The 16,467-nt window shown below is 54.5% G+C and overlaps 6 protein-coding genes across 6 annotated transcripts in view; 4 read left to right on the forward strand and 2 right to left on the reverse strand.

Annotated features, from left to right (window-relative positions):
- Positions 1–802: 802 nt before the first annotated feature.
- Positions 803–1,451, forward strand: GUITHDRAFT_141116 (hypothetical protein; the record flags this gene model as incomplete). Its single annotated transcript, XM_005829647.1, has 4 exons — positions 803–1,055; positions 1,099–1,162; positions 1,221–1,286; positions 1,352–1,451. The coding sequence occupies 4 exons, from the start codon at positions 803–805 to the stop codon at positions 1,449–1,451; spliced, it is 483 nt and encodes a 160-aa protein (XP_005829704.1).
- A 452-nt stretch (positions 1,452–1,903) lies between these two features.
- Positions 1,904–6,296, reverse strand: GUITHDRAFT_141117 (hypothetical protein; the record flags this gene model as incomplete). The annotated part of the gene is made up of 17 exons (XM_005829648.1): positions 1,904–1,988; positions 2,038–2,113; positions 2,222–2,345; positions 2,426–2,489; positions 2,536–2,629; positions 2,921–3,105; positions 3,332–3,415; positions 3,562–3,776; positions 3,940–3,988; positions 4,029–4,148; positions 4,299–4,354; positions 4,656–4,748; positions 4,794–4,854; positions 4,941–5,044; positions 5,239–5,352; positions 5,412–5,541; positions 5,701–6,296. 17 exons carry the CDS (start codon positions 6,294–6,296, stop codon positions 1,904–1,906), a joined length of 2,250 nt encoding a protein of 749 aa, XP_005829705.1.
- A 289-nt stretch (positions 6,297–6,585) lies between these two features.
- Positions 6,586–9,744, forward strand: GUITHDRAFT_158114 (hypothetical protein; the record flags this gene model as incomplete). Its single annotated transcript, XM_005829649.1, has 17 exons — positions 6,586–6,610; positions 7,648–7,769; positions 7,828–7,919; positions 7,973–8,049; positions 8,146–8,201; positions 8,383–8,427; positions 8,468–8,530; positions 8,572–8,637; positions 8,687–8,752; positions 8,839–8,880; positions 8,922–8,960; positions 9,091–9,138; positions 9,186–9,223; positions 9,320–9,380; positions 9,430–9,456; positions 9,504–9,563; positions 9,664–9,744. The coding sequence occupies 17 exons, from the start codon at positions 6,586–6,588 to the stop codon at positions 9,742–9,744; spliced, it is 1,008 nt and encodes a 335-aa protein (XP_005829706.1).
- A 944-nt stretch (positions 9,745–10,688) lies between these two features.
- GUITHDRAFT_141119 (hypothetical protein) lies at positions 10,689–13,479 on the forward strand (the record flags this gene model as incomplete). Its single annotated transcript, XM_005829650.1, has 5 exons — positions 10,689–10,744; positions 10,795–10,897; positions 10,956–11,317; positions 11,368–13,276; positions 13,405–13,479. The coding sequence occupies 5 exons, from the start codon at positions 10,689–10,691 to the stop codon at positions 13,477–13,479; spliced, it is 2,505 nt and encodes an 834-aa protein (XP_005829707.1).
- A 50-nt stretch (positions 13,480–13,529) lies between these two features.
- Positions 13,530–14,365, reverse strand: GUITHDRAFT_153522 (hypothetical protein; the record flags this gene model as incomplete). The annotated part of the gene is made up of 4 exons (XM_005829651.1): positions 13,530–13,579; positions 13,626–13,833; positions 13,880–14,215; positions 14,260–14,365. Coding segments are annotated over 2 exons (329 nt in total), but the record flags the coding sequence as incomplete, so codon positions are not given.
- Positions 14,366–15,289: 924 nt separating this feature from the next.
- The window catches only part of GUITHDRAFT_164085 (hypothetical protein), a gene marked incomplete at both ends in the record, with an annotated part of 5,407 nt that continues 4,229 nt past the window's right edge, over positions 15,290–16,467 (forward strand). Inside the window, 8 exons of the mRNA XM_005829652.1 lie at positions 15,290–15,394; positions 15,431–15,465; positions 15,543–15,630; positions 15,753–15,801; positions 15,899–15,954; positions 16,008–16,050; positions 16,119–16,186; positions 16,346–16,429. Coding sequence (XP_005829709.1) covers positions 15,290–15,394; positions 15,431–15,465; positions 15,543–15,630; positions 15,753–15,801; positions 15,899–15,954; positions 16,008–16,050; positions 16,119–16,186; positions 16,346–16,429 — 528 coding nt within the window. The remainder of the gene's footprint in view (positions 15,395–15,430; positions 15,466–15,542; positions 15,631–15,752; positions 15,802–15,898; positions 15,955–16,007; positions 16,051–16,118; positions 16,187–16,345; positions 16,430–16,467) is intronic.

Below are 16,467 nucleotides of genomic sequence, written 5' to 3' on the forward strand. Positions count from 1 at the left end.
TGATTATTACAAAATTTATTATTATTTTAATTTTGATGTAATCATTTGTCAGAAAAAGCACTACAAAAGGGTGGGTACTTGCGAGTGAAAGAAGGGGGTAGAGTTACCAAGAAGGACTATACTTGTACCCCCTTTTTGCAGACTTTATGCCATACGCTCACTGGGTGGGTACTCCTAGTCATTCATTAAAGTATTATTGTTATACAATAAGTTGTAAACTTAAAACAAAAAAGGAACCGAATGTGGACATTGTGGAGGAGATGGATATGAAGTGCAAGGAGAAGAAGGAAAGATGTATGCAACAAGGAGCGAAAGATGCATGCTAAAAGATTTCATCCTCGTGACGAGCCATGAGAGAATCAATCAGCAACTCATTGATGTGCAAGGACTCATTCAATAATAAGAAAACTAGGGTGGACTGGTAGTTGGAGAACAAAAGAATTCAAAGATTTCAGAGGGTCAGCAGGGTAGCAGACATAAAGGAAGTTGCACGAGGTAGATAGTAGGCAAACTTGAGAAACCAATCGGAAAGCAAAATGGAAAAATAAGCAACATATACTAGCAGGTATGATTTGAGAACCGACAAGAAATACATACACTCTCACTCTTACCTTGGTGCAAGGCAACAGGAGTTTGATTTCATCAAAGATAGACTGATGTGTGACCCGATTATGCTGTAAAGCTCACAGTAATGAAAAGATTATGACAAGGATGCGAGGAAAAAACGTAACGATGTGCAGAGGTTGAGGATGTGGTTTACAGGGACTGAAGGGTCTTGGCGGTAGCAGGCAAGCAGGACATTATGCAGCGCGAGTCTTTGTCGAGGCTGGACATTCGAGAGTCTGTCAACACCCAGCAGAGTCTGCGTGAATGCTTGGAAAATCTCAAGATAGACAACGTCTCAGAGTTGTCAAAGTTCAGGCAGGAGGAGATCCGTGAGCTGGACCTGCCGTCAGAAGCCAAACAGTCTCTGCTGTCATTGCATGCCCATTGCATGGACGAGAACACGACTCTCAAGGATCTGTTAGAAAGTCTTGAGCAGGAGGACTCACAAGGTCTATGCAGCTCTCCCAGTCCCCTCGTTCACTCTCACCTCAGATGCCAAGTTTCGCATTTTGCGCTCGCGAGAGTTGAGAAATGTTCAGCAGAGTCACACAATCAGGTGAGGAGTCAAAGACTTGTGTGTCTCGTGACATCTCCCCACCTTGTCCTACTCTCAGGCGTCTGTCGGACCTCTCGCTGTCAAGCAAGGAGCATGCTCTCCTCAGCGATCGGGGGCATCTCGGGTCAGCGTCCACGGCGTCGAAGAGTGAGCAGAAGGCTTGCTCGAAGTCTTGTGACTCTCCCGAAGCCTCTCAGCCCAGCGCGAGGACCTCGGGAAAGAGAAGTCGATCCCTCGTCGACCTCCCCGACTGGTTCCTCCAACCTCTTCTTCTGCTCTTGCGCCCTGAGACTTTCCGCAGGAGGCCAGGAGAATTCAAGAGGCCTTGTCCTCAGTTTAACTATCCTCATGAAATCAGCTGGACCACCTTGATCACCGAGGTGAAGCTTCATCTTCGCCCTCGTTCTCCTTCACTACACTTCTACTTCTTCACTCCCCCCTTCTCTTCCTCCTGCTTGAATTATCCATGCCTTCTCCCTGCCTCTACTCTCTCTAAGCATCTTTGGGGCTTGTCTAGACCATCAAGGACGTCTACAAGGAATACTTCTGCAAGCGATCGTCCTCTAACAGCGCCCTCAACTCCTATAAGTGGTAACGTAGTCGCTCCTCCCTCCTCCAGTATTTCGTCACCCCTCCTCCATCTTTCTCTTCTCCTCTTCTCCTCCCTCCGTCCATCCCCTTTTGCCCCTGCGTTCAGATGCCTGAAGCGACCCCGGTTGCTTGTGAGTACCGTTTTTTGTCCTACTTTTGTTGTGAAGAGAGAGATACCAGAAGCTTGTTTGCTTCCTCCATCCGTCCTCCTTCCTCCTCCTCTTCTCCCAACATCCTACGGCAGTCGCTTCAATGGCACGTGTCACCTCTCGGCTTCTTCTCACCTTGCTACCTCGGGGAGGATGGCGAGGAGTCGCTCGAGTCCATGTAGCCGCAGCTTCCGCCGACCACAAGCTAATCCTAGCAGTCGCCTTCATCGTTCTCCTCCTCTTCGTCCTCCTCGTCATTCGACTCTTCTCCCCCGCTCCCTCATCTCCTTTTCTTCCTCTTCTTCTCCATCAAACTCACCGTCTTTGTTGTCCACCGGTAGGAGGAGGAGACGCCTGGCCTGCTCTACCTCGAGCTCCAGGCACTCGCGCAGAAAGACCAAGAAGCTCCGGAAGTTCCATCCAAGGCGAAACTCCAGCACCTCCTGCTTCAACTCTCAGCCGTCGTGAGGAGAGGAGAGGAGGGAGAAGCGAAGAGAGGGAGAGAGCGGCAGCAGGGGATGACCTGTACGACACCCTTGCAGTCTTGCTCGCCGAGTTCTTTCCTCCTCCTCTCTGCCTCTTCCTTCCTGTCCAGTCTCGTCAGCTCGTCTGCCTCCTCCTCTGAGTCCTCACAAGAGCTCCCAGCTCCAGCTCACGTTGCTCGCGTTGACCCAGTTGTGGTTAACGCTCACCGTGTCCTCTACGTTCTCGACCTGATGCCACCACCCTGCTCCCTCGTCACATTCAATCCAGCCGCGCCTCCAGGAGCAGGAGCAGGAGCAGGAGCAGGAGCAGGAGCAGGAGCAGGAGCAGGAGCAGGAGCAGGAGCAGGAGCAGGAGCAGGAGCAGGAGCAGGAGCAGGAGCAGGAGCAGGAGCAGGAGCAGGAGCAGGAGCAGGAGCAGGAGCAGGATCCTTTTCCTTCGCTCCTCTTTCTTTCTTCCTCTTCTTTTTCTTCCTCCTCTCTCTCCTCCTTCTCCTACTCTCTTTCCTCCTTTTCGCTGCTTCCCCGGCTCTCACCGCTCGGCACAAAGATCGTGTCCCCGGCTCGCTGAAGGAAGGTGGTGATCCGAGGCCGCGCAAGGACGAAGCGGCAGTGCTTCTCCCCTTCCTCCTCGCGCACGTCAAAGATGTGCTCCTTGCCCTCCCCATCCAGCGTCTCCTGCTCGTACTCGGGCGGAAGCATCCACCACCTCTTGCAGCCGCTGCTGGTCGGTCAGCGAGGGGAAGGCAGCAAGCAGGCAAGCAAGAAGAAACGAAACGGAGCAGAGAAGGAGAGGACAACACTCGGAACCAAGATCACGCTGAAGCAGCAAGAGGATACAGAGACATTTATGAAGTGAAGGCAGAGACAGAACAAGGAATGAGGGGAATGAAGGAAGAGAGAAAAAGTAGAGGGAGGGAACAAGGAGGAGCGAGTAGATGGAATACCAGATATTTGAGGACCACGAGAACGAGTTGAGCGTGTCCTTGTGGAAGGGAGTGAAGGATCCGGCAGGACCGACGTAAACAAACCTGAGGAAAGGAAGGTGGAAGGAGATAAGATAAGACAAGGGAGGAGCGAGATGAGCTAAAGGAAGGATGGCCGCAGCTCACGAGAAAGCGTTCAAAGATGACGAGGGAAGGAAAGGGAGAATGGAGGAGCGTGCAGGAACAAGCACCTATGATCGGACGCAAAGTTCCTCTCGTAACGGTTCAACCAATCTTCTTCGAAGTGCTCCGGACACTTGTAGATCCTCTTGGTCATTTGCTTGCTCTCCTCAACCTCCTGCTGTCCTCCTTCCCTCTCGTCTGCTTTTCGCTTCATTTCCTCCAGCTTCGCGAGGTTCCAGTCCTTCCCGCGCGTCATTGGGGTAGGAGCGTCAGCATGACAGACCTTGAGGTAGAGCAGACGCTCCTCCTCCTCCTCCCCTCTCTTCCGCTCTCGTGCATCCCACCAGTCGCAGTAGCTTGAGACCGACATATAAGAGCTCTCTAACTGCTCCATCCCCTTGAGAAAAACTAATTTAGCTTCCTCCTCCTTCTCCTTCTCCTCCTACCTGAACTTTCTTTCGGCAGTTGTGCACGCACACCTCCTCCTTGCCGTAGCTGCAGCAGCATGAGCAGCAGCAGCGTCTGGCTCCTTTACCTCTCTCGAAGTCGATCAGTTCTCAGCTGCCCATCGCTGACCCATCGGACGATCTCCCAGCCCTCCGTCAGCCCCTCTATCATCACTGGCCGGTTCTTCATCATGAACTCTTCCCAGAACCTGCTGGAGCTTCAGCCCCTGCCCTCCTCTCCCTCCTCCTCCTCAGCCCCTGCCCTCCTCTCCCTCCTCCTCCTCAGCCCCCGCCCTCTTCTCCCTCCTCCTCTCAGCCTCTTCCGCTGCCTTTTGTCCTCCTGCACATGATTTTCTCACATCTCAGGTGGTAGATCCTTCACGTGCAGGCGAGGAATACCCTCCCCCTCCTCCTCCTGCAGACCCTTCAGCTTCAGCTTTCAAGTAACAGGCGACAACTTCCGGGTGTGCAGAAGTTTTTTCGCTGTTGCGAGGTCGCTTAGGAGGAGGGTAGGAAGGAGGAGCAGCAGGAGGAGAGGAGGAGCGCAGGAAACTTTGCAAAGCGTCCATAACTCGCTGAGGAAGCTGAGGAGGAAGAGAGCATTTGTCCGTCACAGCCTTCAGCTCCTCCATCACAGGCGATCGCCAGCTGGTCTGTCTCCCAGCATCGCAGAGTTTTTCTCCCAGCATTGCTCCTCCTGCTCTCCTCCCATAAACCTCCTCCACCATCCCCACAACGAGTCCCGCATGCGTAATGAGCAAACGCTGCCACCGTTGGTCCTTCTCAGTGTCTCCTTCACTTTCCTCCTCCTGCATCTTGCCGTCATCGGATCCTCCTCTTCCTCCCCCTCTCACCAGTTGCTCTGCCACTCGTCCCACCAAGCTCAGCAGTAAGAAGCTCACAAAGACCTCGTCTCTGCTTCATTCGTCAGTCCCAGGCCCTCCTTGTCTCTTCCCCAGCTCCTTCTGCTTCTGCTCCTCCTCTGCTTCCTCGTCCTCTACCTCGCGTCAGCAGGCAGCCATCGCTTCTTTGCTCTCACTCTCGCTCGCAAGAATGTGTCAGTCGCTCTCCTCCAATGCTTGAGCTCAAGTTCTGCTAGCCCCATCTGAGATGAAGAAAAGAAAAAGAAAGTGAATGGTGAAAGACACCAGAAGGAAAGGAGGAGAAAGAGGATGAGGAAGAGGAAGAGGAGGAAGAGGAAGAGGAGGAGGAGGAGGAGGAGGAGGAGTAAGGGGAAGAAGAGGGAGAAGAAGCAGGACAAGGAGGAGGAGGAGATGATGAATATCATAATGGAGCAACCTGTATCATGAGCTCCATCTCATCTCGATGCTGTAGCCTCACCCTCGCCTTGATCTCTTCGTTCACGCTGCCTTCAGCCTCTACCTTGAACGCGCTGCCATCCAAGATGCTCTGCTTGCCGCCTTGTTATTCGACTCTACTCCTCCCCCTCCCCTCCCCTCCTCCTCTTCGACCTCAATCATTTCGATTCTTTCCTCGGCTGTTGCTAGCGAGATCTGAGCGCGAAGGGAGACGGGGAGCTCGGTCACAATTTCTTGCGCCTCCTCCTCCTCCTCCTCCTCCTCCTTGAGGCACACGCTGCATCTTCGAGCCAATTTAGAGGACGAGGCAGCAGTATGCTCTACCTGCACAGGAAGTCTCTTCCACCCAACCCTCCTCGCTCCTGCGACAGCCGCACTGCCCTCGGCTCCCTGCCTCACTCCCGGTCAGCCTCCTCTCCTTCCGACTTCTTTCCTTGCCCACCTCAGCTGGTCGGTACCCACGTACGAGATGGTGAGCTGCTCGCCAGCTCGGATGGAGCGAGAGGAGCGAAAGAGAACGATGGGACCGATGCAGAGGCGGAGGAGGTTGGGAGAGCAGCTGTGGTTGAAGCCGACGGAGGTGAGGGGGAGGAGGGAGGAGGAAGTGAGGAAACGCCATACACGCTCGTATCCTCCTCCCACATGCTCCGTCAAGGAGTAGCAGCCGATCTGATTCAGCTGCAGCTGATGCCACGTGCGAGGAAGGTCGACCGCAGGCTCCTCCTCCCTCATCCTCTTCAGCAGCTCCTTTCCTTCCTCCGGTAAATTCTCCCGCAGCTCCTCCCAATCGGCCTCCGGTGAAGGTTCAGAGCTAACGGGATGAAGTCTCCTCGTCATACGCGCAAGCTTGCTCCTCAAGGCTTCTTTTGTTCCTTCAATGTCCATCGCTTGATGTTTCCGTTCCTCCTCAGCCTCAGCCAGCACCTGCTGCATCCACGAGCAGAACAGTGCGCAAGTGTCTGCTCCATCCGCATCCCACCATGAGAACTTTCGCTGAATCTCTGCATCGAGGACGCTGATTGCAGCCTCCTCCAACATCACGCTGGTGCCTGAGGACTGTCAGCTGCACTCCTCCTCCTCCTCCTCCTCCTCCTCCTCCTCCCACCAGCTGGAAGATCCTCAGTTACCGTCCAGCTACGTCCAGCACTAGGGTCTGCGTGAGAGAGTCAAGGAGAGGAAGAGGAGGAAAAGGAGGAGGAAAATGATGATGATGATGATGATGATGATGATGATGATGATGACGATGATGATGATGATGATGATGATGATGATGGTGATGATGATGATGATGATGATGATGATGATGATGATGATGATGATGATGATGATGATGATGAGTGTCCTGTTCACCTGTGACGAGTTTGAGGGAGGGATGGAGGAGGCAACAGACATCCTCGTTCCCTGTCAGAGGGTCAGAGGAGTGGCGGGTCGGAGCAACTCGCTTGCCCGTCACAAACTTGGAGAGCTTGAAGCTCCGCGCTAGTTGTGAGGCAGAGATAGAGGAGGAGAAGCAAGGGTCCTCCACCAGATCTGACAGTTCAATCACAAATTCTCTCCTCTCTCCCCTCCCCCCCCCCCCCCCCCGTTTCCCTCCTGTCTTCCTGTTTGCCCTCCCTCCCTCCCTCTTCTTTTATGTTACCCATCAACGTGCTCCACAACTTTTTGTAGTCGACAAAATCATCTAAGGAGGAAGACTGCATGAAAGGTTAGCAGAGGGAAGGAGGTGAGGCAGGGAGGCAAGAGGAACTAACAGAAAAGGGCTACGGTGACAGTGGAGGAGAAGGAGAGCCGCACTTACTTGAGGGCAGATGTAGCATCCGGCAAGAAGCTCTTGAGGTACGTTGGTATGAATTCCTGAGGCTTCGAGGAGCATCTGTGCAGGAGAGTGAGAGAGGAGGAGAGGAGGGGGCGAGACATAAGGTCACTAGAACGTCAAACATTTGAAAGCAGGTGAACTTGTCTCATCCTTACTGTCCTGCTCTGCTCTGCTCTGCTCTGCTCTGCTCTGCTCTGCTCTGCTCTCTTCTTTCTTCTCCTTCCCTGCCTTTCCTTACTTGTTCCAACACCCTGACCCCGTTCATTTCTTCCTTCCTTCCGTTCATCGTTTCTTCCTCTCCTCTCCTACCCCCGGTCTTCTCCTCTCTTCTTTGTTCTCTTTCCTTCTGTTCTTCTATCCTTCTCTTGTGTCGCCCCTGCTGCTGCTGCTGCTGCTGCTGCTGCTGCTGCTGCTGCTGCTGCTGCTCCTCCTCCTCCTCCTCCTCCTCCTCCTCCAGTCTCATTTCCTTCTCGAGTCGCATCGTCCTGCTTTACTCATCATCATAGGGCAGTAAATTTCAGGCTAATACAGAAGTCGCTGTGGTCCCTTGGGCGGGTCTGATGCTCCTGTCAGGCCACGTCCCCGTCACAATTCTGACGGGCTTTCTCGGAGCGGGCAAGACGACGCTGCTGAATCACATCCTGACCGGAGCGCATGGCCTCAAGGTCGCGGTCATCGAGAACGAGTTCGGCGAGGTGATGGCGGCAGGAGATGTGAGAATGATCCCTTTCTCAGCTGAGGGAGGGACGGCAGGTCGGCATCGACGACAGCCTGGTGAAGCAGCGGTTTGAGACCCAGGAGGAGATCTTCGAGATGAACAACGGGTGTATCTGCTGCACTGTGAGGTAGACGGAGAGGGCGGGGAGAAGAGAGAAGGAGGAGTAAGATTTTGCTTCAGAGGTGACCTCATACGGATCTTGAGCAAGATCTTGAAACGAAAGACCAGGCTCGACGCTATCTTGATCGAGACTACAGGTTTTTCTCCACCGTTCTGCTCTCCTCGTCCACCTCTCTTCCTCCTCACCCTTCCCCCTCCTGGGGCTCTCCCTCTCTGACATCATCCGCCTCCAGGAGTGGCTGACCCAGCGCCCGTGATTCAAACTTTCTTCATGGATGAAAGTATCAGGGTGTGTGCTGCAATTCAAAATCCCTCCTTGTCCTCGTGCTCGCTCTCGCTCTTGTTACCATCCTCCTCCTCCTCCTCCTCCTCCTCCTCCTCCTCCTCCTCCTCCTCCTCCTCCTCCTCTTGTCTTCCTCGTCCCTCTTTCTGCTGTTCTCGCAGTTGGTCGGGTCTGATGTCATCGCAAGGCTCAAGCAAAAGTCGATGCTGTGCTGACAGTGGTGGACGCTAAGGTGACGCTTGTTGCTTGAGCGAGGAGGTGACAGGAAGCAGCACATCCTCCAGCATCTCGACGAGGAGAAGCCGGAGGGGGTCGAGAACGAGTCGATCGAGCAGGTCGAGGGCTTGAGGGGAGGAGCGCGTAACCTTGTGCTCAGGTTGTCTTTGCTGACAAGATCCTCCTCAACAAGATCGACCTGGTTTCCGAAGAGCAGCTCCGAGAGGTGGAGGGTCGCTCCCTCCCCGCTGCCTCGCCTCCTCATCCTCCTCCAGGTCCAGCAGCGACTTCGTCAGCTCAATCGCATGTCCGAGATCATTCCCTGCCAGATGGCGCAAGTGGTATGCTCCTCCTCCCTTGTCGCTGCTGCTGCTGCTGCTGATCCCTTAGCTCCCTCCGCCTCCTCGTCGCTTACTGGCTCTCTCAGCCCGTCGACAAGATCCTGGGCATCGGAGCCTTTGACCTCGAGGTTCGATGCTGACGTGGCATGAGATGCTGACATGAGGGCAGCGCATCATGAAGATGGAGCCAGACTTCCTTAGTGACCATGTGCGCTACTGCTGCTCCTCTATCCTCCTCCTCCTCCTCCTCCTCCTCCTCGTCCTCGTCCTCGTCCTCTACCCGTGCCGTCTCCTTGCTTGTCAGGCGATGCATCAGGCGCGTGTCTCACGTGCTGCAGGAGCACATGCACGACTCGGCTGTGACGAGCGTTGGGATCATGCGAGAGGTAACGGCCCGGTTCACGAGTGAGTGAGTGAGTGAGTGAGCGTGCAGGGGGAGCTCGACCTGGACAAGACCAACGGATGGATCAGGTGATGGCTAGGAGGAGGAGGAGAAAGAGGAGGAGGAGGAGCAGCAGCAACAGCGGCAGAAAAGAGAGAGGGAGGAGGGGTGTGAACTAGTGGCAGCTCGTTGCTGAAGGAGAAGGGACAAGACATCTATCGATCTAAAGGCGTTCTATCTATCAAGGTGAAGAACCCTCCTGCTTGCCCGAGCAGTTCGTCTAACGCCCTTGCAGGGTATGGACTCCAAGTTTGTGTTCCAGGTTCCCCTCTCCTCCTCTCCTCTCCCCTCCTCCCTCACTTCCCGTAGGGTGTGCATATGATGTTTCAAGGAGAACCACATTCGCCTTGGGGAAAGGATGAAGTTCGCGTGAGTGAAGGGAGGAGGGGAGGGGAGAGGAGGGGAGGGGAGGGGAGGGGAGAGGAGAGGAGAGGAGAGGAGAGGAGAGGAGGATCTGAGAGCGCAGCAGATGAACAAGCTCGTCTTCATCGGCAAGAATCTTGATCGCCAGCAGCTCAACCAAAGCTTCGAAGCTTGTCTGATTAAGTGAAGTCTCTAGTCTCCGCCCACTGTCCTTCCATTGTCCTACTTTTTCTATATTCAATCCAATTTCCTCAAGCTTGTGTCAAACCACATGACCACTACCCCCACTCTTTCCGTTCGACTACCTACCCAATCCAGCAAGTCCAGCCCTTAACCCTACCCCTCACATTTACTCCAATCCTTCTGGATGGACTAGGGGAGAATACAACCCCCCGATTTCTTGGACCCTCCTTATCGCAAATACCCACCCCTCTCACTTCTTCGTACGAAAGGGCATGAACTGATGGCAGAGCAGAGTTCTGCAAGGAACAGCAGAGGAGAGAGGAGACAAGAGGAGGAGAGAGAGAAGAGAGAAGAGAGAAGAGAGAAGGGAAGGGAAGAGAAGGAGGGGAGGGGAAGGGAAGAGAAGAGAGAAAGGGAGGAGAGAGAGTGGGATAGGAGGATGAATCGGAAGAACAAGATTCGCAGGAGAAGAGCATGAAGGGAAGAAAGAAAGATTTAAATAGGAGTAGAGTCAAGAGGAAAAGCGGAAAGGGAGAGGGTAAGGAGTAAACGGAGGTGAAAGAGGAAACGAGCGAAAGAAATGACCTCAGATATGAACGCAATATGCAAACCGAATGAGAGGGCGAGGAAGGACACGCGAAGAGGGCAGAGGGGCGAGGGGCAGAGAGGCAGAGAGGCAGGCATGACGACGACAATAGTGCGTGTGAGGGGATCAGGCTCAAGAGAGCTTCCAGGGTGATGAGAACGCACGGGCTGCTCTTTCTTGTCACCCGTGGCGACTATGCTGCCATGGTAGCAAAGACACTCCAGCATTGAAACTTGTGTACATGAGTGTTGATACATGAGTGTTGATACATGAGTGTTGATGACTTCAAGTCTTCGCAGTGAGCAGGCAAACGTGATGAGCAATCAGTGAGGGCGACAAGGTTTGCGATCGAGTTGAGGAGGATGAGAGGCTTCCTGCTGGGAGGTCTCTTCTCCCTCCTGATCGTTGAAGCGATCGGGTATGCTCGATTACTTACTTGTTCCTCGATGCTGATGTGTGTGCTTGCAGATTCGACAACACGCGAGCAGGAAAATATCTCGTCTTCAGAGAATCCTCGAGCTCCTTTATGAGCGTGAATTCTTCCTCTCTACATTCTTTTTCTTCTTTGACGGTGACTTTCCATCTGCTTTGGTTTGCGGCTCCTCGTTTGATCTTCTCCTCTTTCTCAGCTACAATCTTTCGTCCGCGTGGTTGATTCGCGCTTCTCAAGCCCCTCCTCTTCCACTGGCACTGCATACATCCCCATCATGGGCAACATGAAGAACAGCACCAGTAAGGGTTACCAACTGTCGTACAGCTGGACGGGAGCGAGCGGCAGTAGCTCCTTCTGCCTCCAGGCGTTTCTGAGCGAAAGCGCGAGCTCGTCAAAGCTCGAGCAAGTTTGCACCAACATCAATCAGGCGAAGTCAGACTGGTGGCTGCTGACTGGTCGCATAGAAGTGACCGGCGGCAGCACCGTCACCCTCTATCTGTACGCGAGAAGCAGCAGCGCATCGCAGTGGGCGATCGAGACCATGTCGAGCAGCGCAAGGTGAGATGTTTCACTTCCCCGATAGGACGAGTGTCTGACTGGATGTTCAGCTACTCTCGTCCCCTCGCCCTCGAGCCGTTTGCCCTCTTCCAGGTGGGCGCCGGCAGCGGGTCCAGCAAGATCTATGCGAACGTGGACCTTGACGAGATTCGGATCTACCGCGATGTCGCGCTCAACACCCGAGACTTGTACGAGAGCTCCACGAGCTGTCCCGTCTCCTCGCAGGGTCTCTTGCTCAACGTATCTGACCTCGCGAGCATCTCCAGCTCTCCCCCTCTTCAGCTTCAGTCCTCCGGGGTCACTGCTGCCTCTGCTGTGCAGCTCGTGCCGCCTGCACATGGGCAGGACCCGATGAATCAGACGTACCTCGACCGAGCGCCTGTCGCTGTTGCCAGGTCCTCAGGGGCCTTGACCGTCGACCGAGTCAATTATAGAGCCTTCACAGGGCTACCGTTGGACGCCTGGAGGCTTCAGACAGACCTCGGGATAATCGACGATGCGACCCCAGCAGCGATGGTGTTTGTGGATGCGAACACCAACGACAAGGTGATTCAGAAAGAGTTCCTGGTCTACAATCAGATGGCCATATCCGATGTCTCTGTTCAAACGTATCCCAACGACGCTGCGTTGGGATGCTTCGACAGCAACTGCATGGCTGTAACTTGGAATTTCTGCCTTGGCCCCTTTCTTCCCGGTCTCAACTTGTGCAACCGTACTGCTCCCAAGTTCTCATACCTCAGTAAGACTTGGAGCGTTCCGTCCGGCCGAGGATGGAAGATATCGATTGCCTACACCAACCAAGTCTGCTACCCTCCCCTCTCCGCCATCTTGAAGTACGAAAGCATGTACGTCTTCGAAGCTGCTCCGGAATGGGCCTGTGTTGGCGATCTGTTTCCTCTTAGCCAGGATCTGAAGGACTGCGCCATCCCGAACCGAGTCTTCAACCTCACGGTCGGAGAGACGGTCAACATCAACTTCTATGCTTTCGATCGCAACGTGGACGACCGAGTCAAGATCGACTATGCCGACTACAGTCAGCGGCCTGCCTCAGGTAGCCTCGTGCACGCAGGCGCAAGCAGCTTTCAGCGATCGGGCTACACGTTATGGAACCAGACGTTCTCGTTCAAGGCGAGGGAGGTCGACCGAGGGCAGTCGTACAAGATCTGCATGCGAGCCACCTCCTACCCCTCTTCGGGCAGCCAGGCAGCGTACGAGGCCTACGTGGGCGACGCGATCGCCACGAGACCAGAGGGAACCTGCGGGCAGGGAGGAGCCTGCCTGCCTGCCTCGCTTGTGGACCGCTGCTTCTCCATCGGCATCTCTCCCAACATGGTTCTCTTCGGCTGCCCCTCCTCCAGCTCCGACTGTGTCCCCCAGGACTACGAGGCTGGCGGGCGATATGCCGAAGGTGCTGTGATCCGCTTCCGGGCGACTGGAAGCAGCTGCGCAAGCCCGGTCTACCTCAACGCTCGCTACCTCCTGCCATGCGCCGATTGCTCGCAGAGCCTTGTCAGCATAGTGGTGGACCCCTACACCCGGGCCCCGAGCAACTTCCGCATCACGAGGGTGGCAGACAAGTTTCAGATCGACTGGACGCCCTCCCTCCAAGACTTCGCCGCCTCCCTATGCCTTGTCGCTCAGTCCACCATCCCCATCAGCGCCTCTCGCCGCTGCTTCCAACTCCGCGTGCTCAAGTGCCGGCACTGCTTGCGAGATGGAGAGACGCTGCAGGATGTGGGGAAGCTCTACGGGACTGACTGGCTGCAGCTCTACATGTCAAACCCTCACCTCACAAACCCCGACGACATTCCGAGCGCCTATGCTGACCTCAGCATCGGGGTCACCTACCGGGTGCGACCTGGCGACTACATCGACCGCCTAGCCGACAAGTTCCTCATGACTAGGAGCCGGTTGGAAGCGCTAAACCCCGAGCTCAAAGTCAACGACGTCCTCCAGCCGGTCAGTCTCCTCCCATCTTGCTCTTGCCGATCTCCTCCACCCTCCTCCACTCTTGCTCTCGCATTGATTCTTCCTTTCTGCTCTCTTGCTCTCTCTTCTGTCACTGTCTGATGGTCTTCTTCCTTCAGGAGCAGGAGATTTGCATCCTTCCCCCGGTGTGCGACATCGAGTGCTTGTTCGGTTCCCAGTGTAAAATTATTTGACATGGTTGCAATCGTCTCAACTATTATCTCAATTGTTATCTCGTAACATCTCCTCACACCAAATGGCTGTTTCTCAGCATCATCCCAGACCGTTACAGTCCTGAGCGTCAAGCGTCATCCTCCATCAACTTCTTATCCTCTCTCACCTCGCCAAGGCTGCATAAAGGCTTCGCACGTGCTGAAGCTCCTCCTCCTTCTCCTCCTCCTCCTCCGAGTTTTCCGTCGGGAGGGACCCGCGTATGTGCGATCTCAGCCCCTGTGCCTGCAACATCGAATAAGATGCATGAGAATAAAGCGCGTCTCCTCCTTTCGTCCTACCAAAGTTGGTGTAGATGCTGTCAGTGTCGCCCACGACTGCAGCAGCATCAGACTTGGGAGCGAATATCAACGGCAGCATCACCGCCGTTGTCGAAGGCTTGACGATTGAAGATGAAGCACTTGAACCCGTCGTTGTCGCACGCGAAGGGTCCGTTAGCTCCTCCTTCTGCTGCTAGTCCTGCAGCCTACTGGGGGTCAGCGCCAGGTGGAGGAGATGAGTGGTGGGAGGGGATCAGTACAATGATGGAAACAAAGTGAATGAGGAGGGTGATGCATGCGGATGAAGGGATTAAGCAAAAGTTCGACTGGATGTTTGGTGACACGTGTGATCGTCAAGTGAGCATATGAACAGCGCCCTACATCTGTTGCACGCATGTCATATCCATGCTCAGCCCACGGGGCCCCGCCGGTCGGCATGCTACAGCAGGATCACAAGACGAAGAAGGGAAGGAAGAGAAATACCTGTCGTAGACCTCGTTCTTCTCTCCTGTCAGATTGAGACCCATCGTCTGCGCGGGTTCCATGGCGGAGTGGAGGTCGGTGATTTTAACGAGAAGTTCGAACATGATTGACCTTCCTGTCTTATGATACACGAGGAACGAAAGTTCTTCTGATAGACACAACCTCTTTCCTCCTTCTCCTTCTCCTTCTCCTTCTCCTGCTCCTTCTTCTCCTTCTCCTACTCCTGCTCGGTCGCCCTGCTGAGTTTGTCCCTTCCCCGATCTATTCTTGATCCACCCACCCGTCATTTTTCAAGTACCACTACCCACCATATCAGCTCAATGTACCCCCTCTATTCTAATATCGATTCTGACCCCCACCCCTTTTCCTGACCAGCCTTCCCCACCCGCCTCAGGCGAGATGACTGAGATGTCCGGGGATGAGGGGTAAAGTTTCAAGAGTTGGGGCAGGGGTGGTGAAGGATAAGGGGTCATATAGTACGGGTACTTTGACTTGAAATATCCGCTCATTTATAGGGTGGGTTGTCATTGTGTCGGGGTTGTGAAGTGAGTGAAAAAGTTGGGTACAGGTCATGAAGCACCGAATCATGGAGAGGAAAAGAATGAGGCGTAGCGAGGGAGAGAGGAGAGGAGGAGGAGAGCGAGGGAAGAGACAGAGGGAGGAGAGAGGAAGGAGAGAGGGAGGAGAGAGAGGGAGACTGGATTGAGCTTGCCATGGCCTGCAAAGTAACAAATGAATGGAATGGTTCGAATGGTCCAAGTTCGAGTGGAGAGGAGAAGGAAAGAAATATTTAGTTTGACTTTCCCCGCAGCATGTTGGGGATCCTACTGCGAGGATGAAAACAAGAAGCATGAGCGATCACATGAGTGTTATGCGGAAATGACAAAGACTGTAAGTGTGTAGATCCCTTCGGCCATTGTTGTAAGTTTGTGCTAGTACTCTCTGCCTCGCTCGCTCTTCTGACGTCCGCTGTCTCCTCTTCTGTCGCTCTCGGAGGCTCTCAACCGATATCAGCATGCTTTCTCCAATCATGGCTGAGGAGGTCATCAACGCTCAGGCAAGCAACCAAGCGGCTGGTGTGGTCGGCCTGGTGAGGCTCTCCCTCCCTGACGCTGCTGCTGCTGATGTTGCTCAGGTACTTGCCTGCACGCTCTTCGCCAACTTGCTCCAGCGTTTCAACACTTCATACTGGTTCTCTTCGGACAGGTGCAAGCACCCTCCTCCCTGCTCCCTGCTCCCTGCTCCCTCCTTTCTCTCTGACTCCCTTCTTCTCGTCCCTCTAGCGTACTCGCCATCGTTATTGGCTTCATCGCGTCTGTGCCACTCTGCACCATTTCGGGTTCGTCCACGAACACAACCCGACCAGGAAAGGTCAGAGCGAGGAGCGAGAGAGTGGGAGGGTGAGGAGGAAGAGGAGTGAGGGTATCAAGAGGTGGGAGAGTAGTTAGCGGGAGGAAGACACGAAAAGTCGAGACTAAAGACTTGACTTGCAGGACTTCGATACAGTCTTCTTCCTCTACCTCGTTCCTTCCATCCTCTACGGTGATCCTGATGAAGGGGAGGGAGAGGACGATGAAGAATGAGAAGGGAGGAAGGAGAGGTGGGAGGGGGTCTGCTCGCTTGCTGAAACGTTTCTCAGAGTCAGGATATTCTCTAAATCAGAAGGACTTTTTCCGTAACTTCACTGCCATCATTGTCAGCTCTTGTTTTCATCTCTCCCTCTCTCTTTCTTCTCACTTCTCTTGCAGCTCTATGCCGTCGTAGGCACCGTCATCTCCTCCATCGTCACCGGTCTTCCTCCTCTTTCCTCCTCCTCTCTCCTCCTCTCTCCTGCTTCTTCTTCTTTAACGATCTTACAGGCATGACGCTCTTTCAGCTTGCAAGCAAGGGGTCAGTGACGGGCATAAACGCGAGTAGCCCCAAGGAGGTAACGCCATGCGCTCCTCTGCTCCTGCTCCTGCTCCTGCTCCTGCTCCTGCTCCTTCTCCTGCTCCTGCTGCTCCTGCTCCTGCTCCTGCTGCTGCTCCTGCTGCTGCTCCTGCTCCTGCTCCTTCTCCTCTCCGTCTTTGAGTGAGTCAGACTACAGAGTCTCATGTTCGGTTCTCTTCTCTCCGCCACTGACCCCGTGGCAACTCTCGCGGTCCTCGGTCAACTTAATGGGGACCCACAGGTAGAGGGAGGGAGGCAGGGAGGGGGGGGGGTGTTGTG

The sequence above is a fragment of the Guillardia theta genome, assembly GCF_000315625.1.
Source record: "Guillardia theta CCMP2712 unplaced genomic scaffold GUITHscaffold_51, whole genome shotgun sequence".
NCBI lineage: Eukaryota > Cryptophyceae > Pyrenomonadales > Geminigeraceae > Guillardia > Guillardia theta.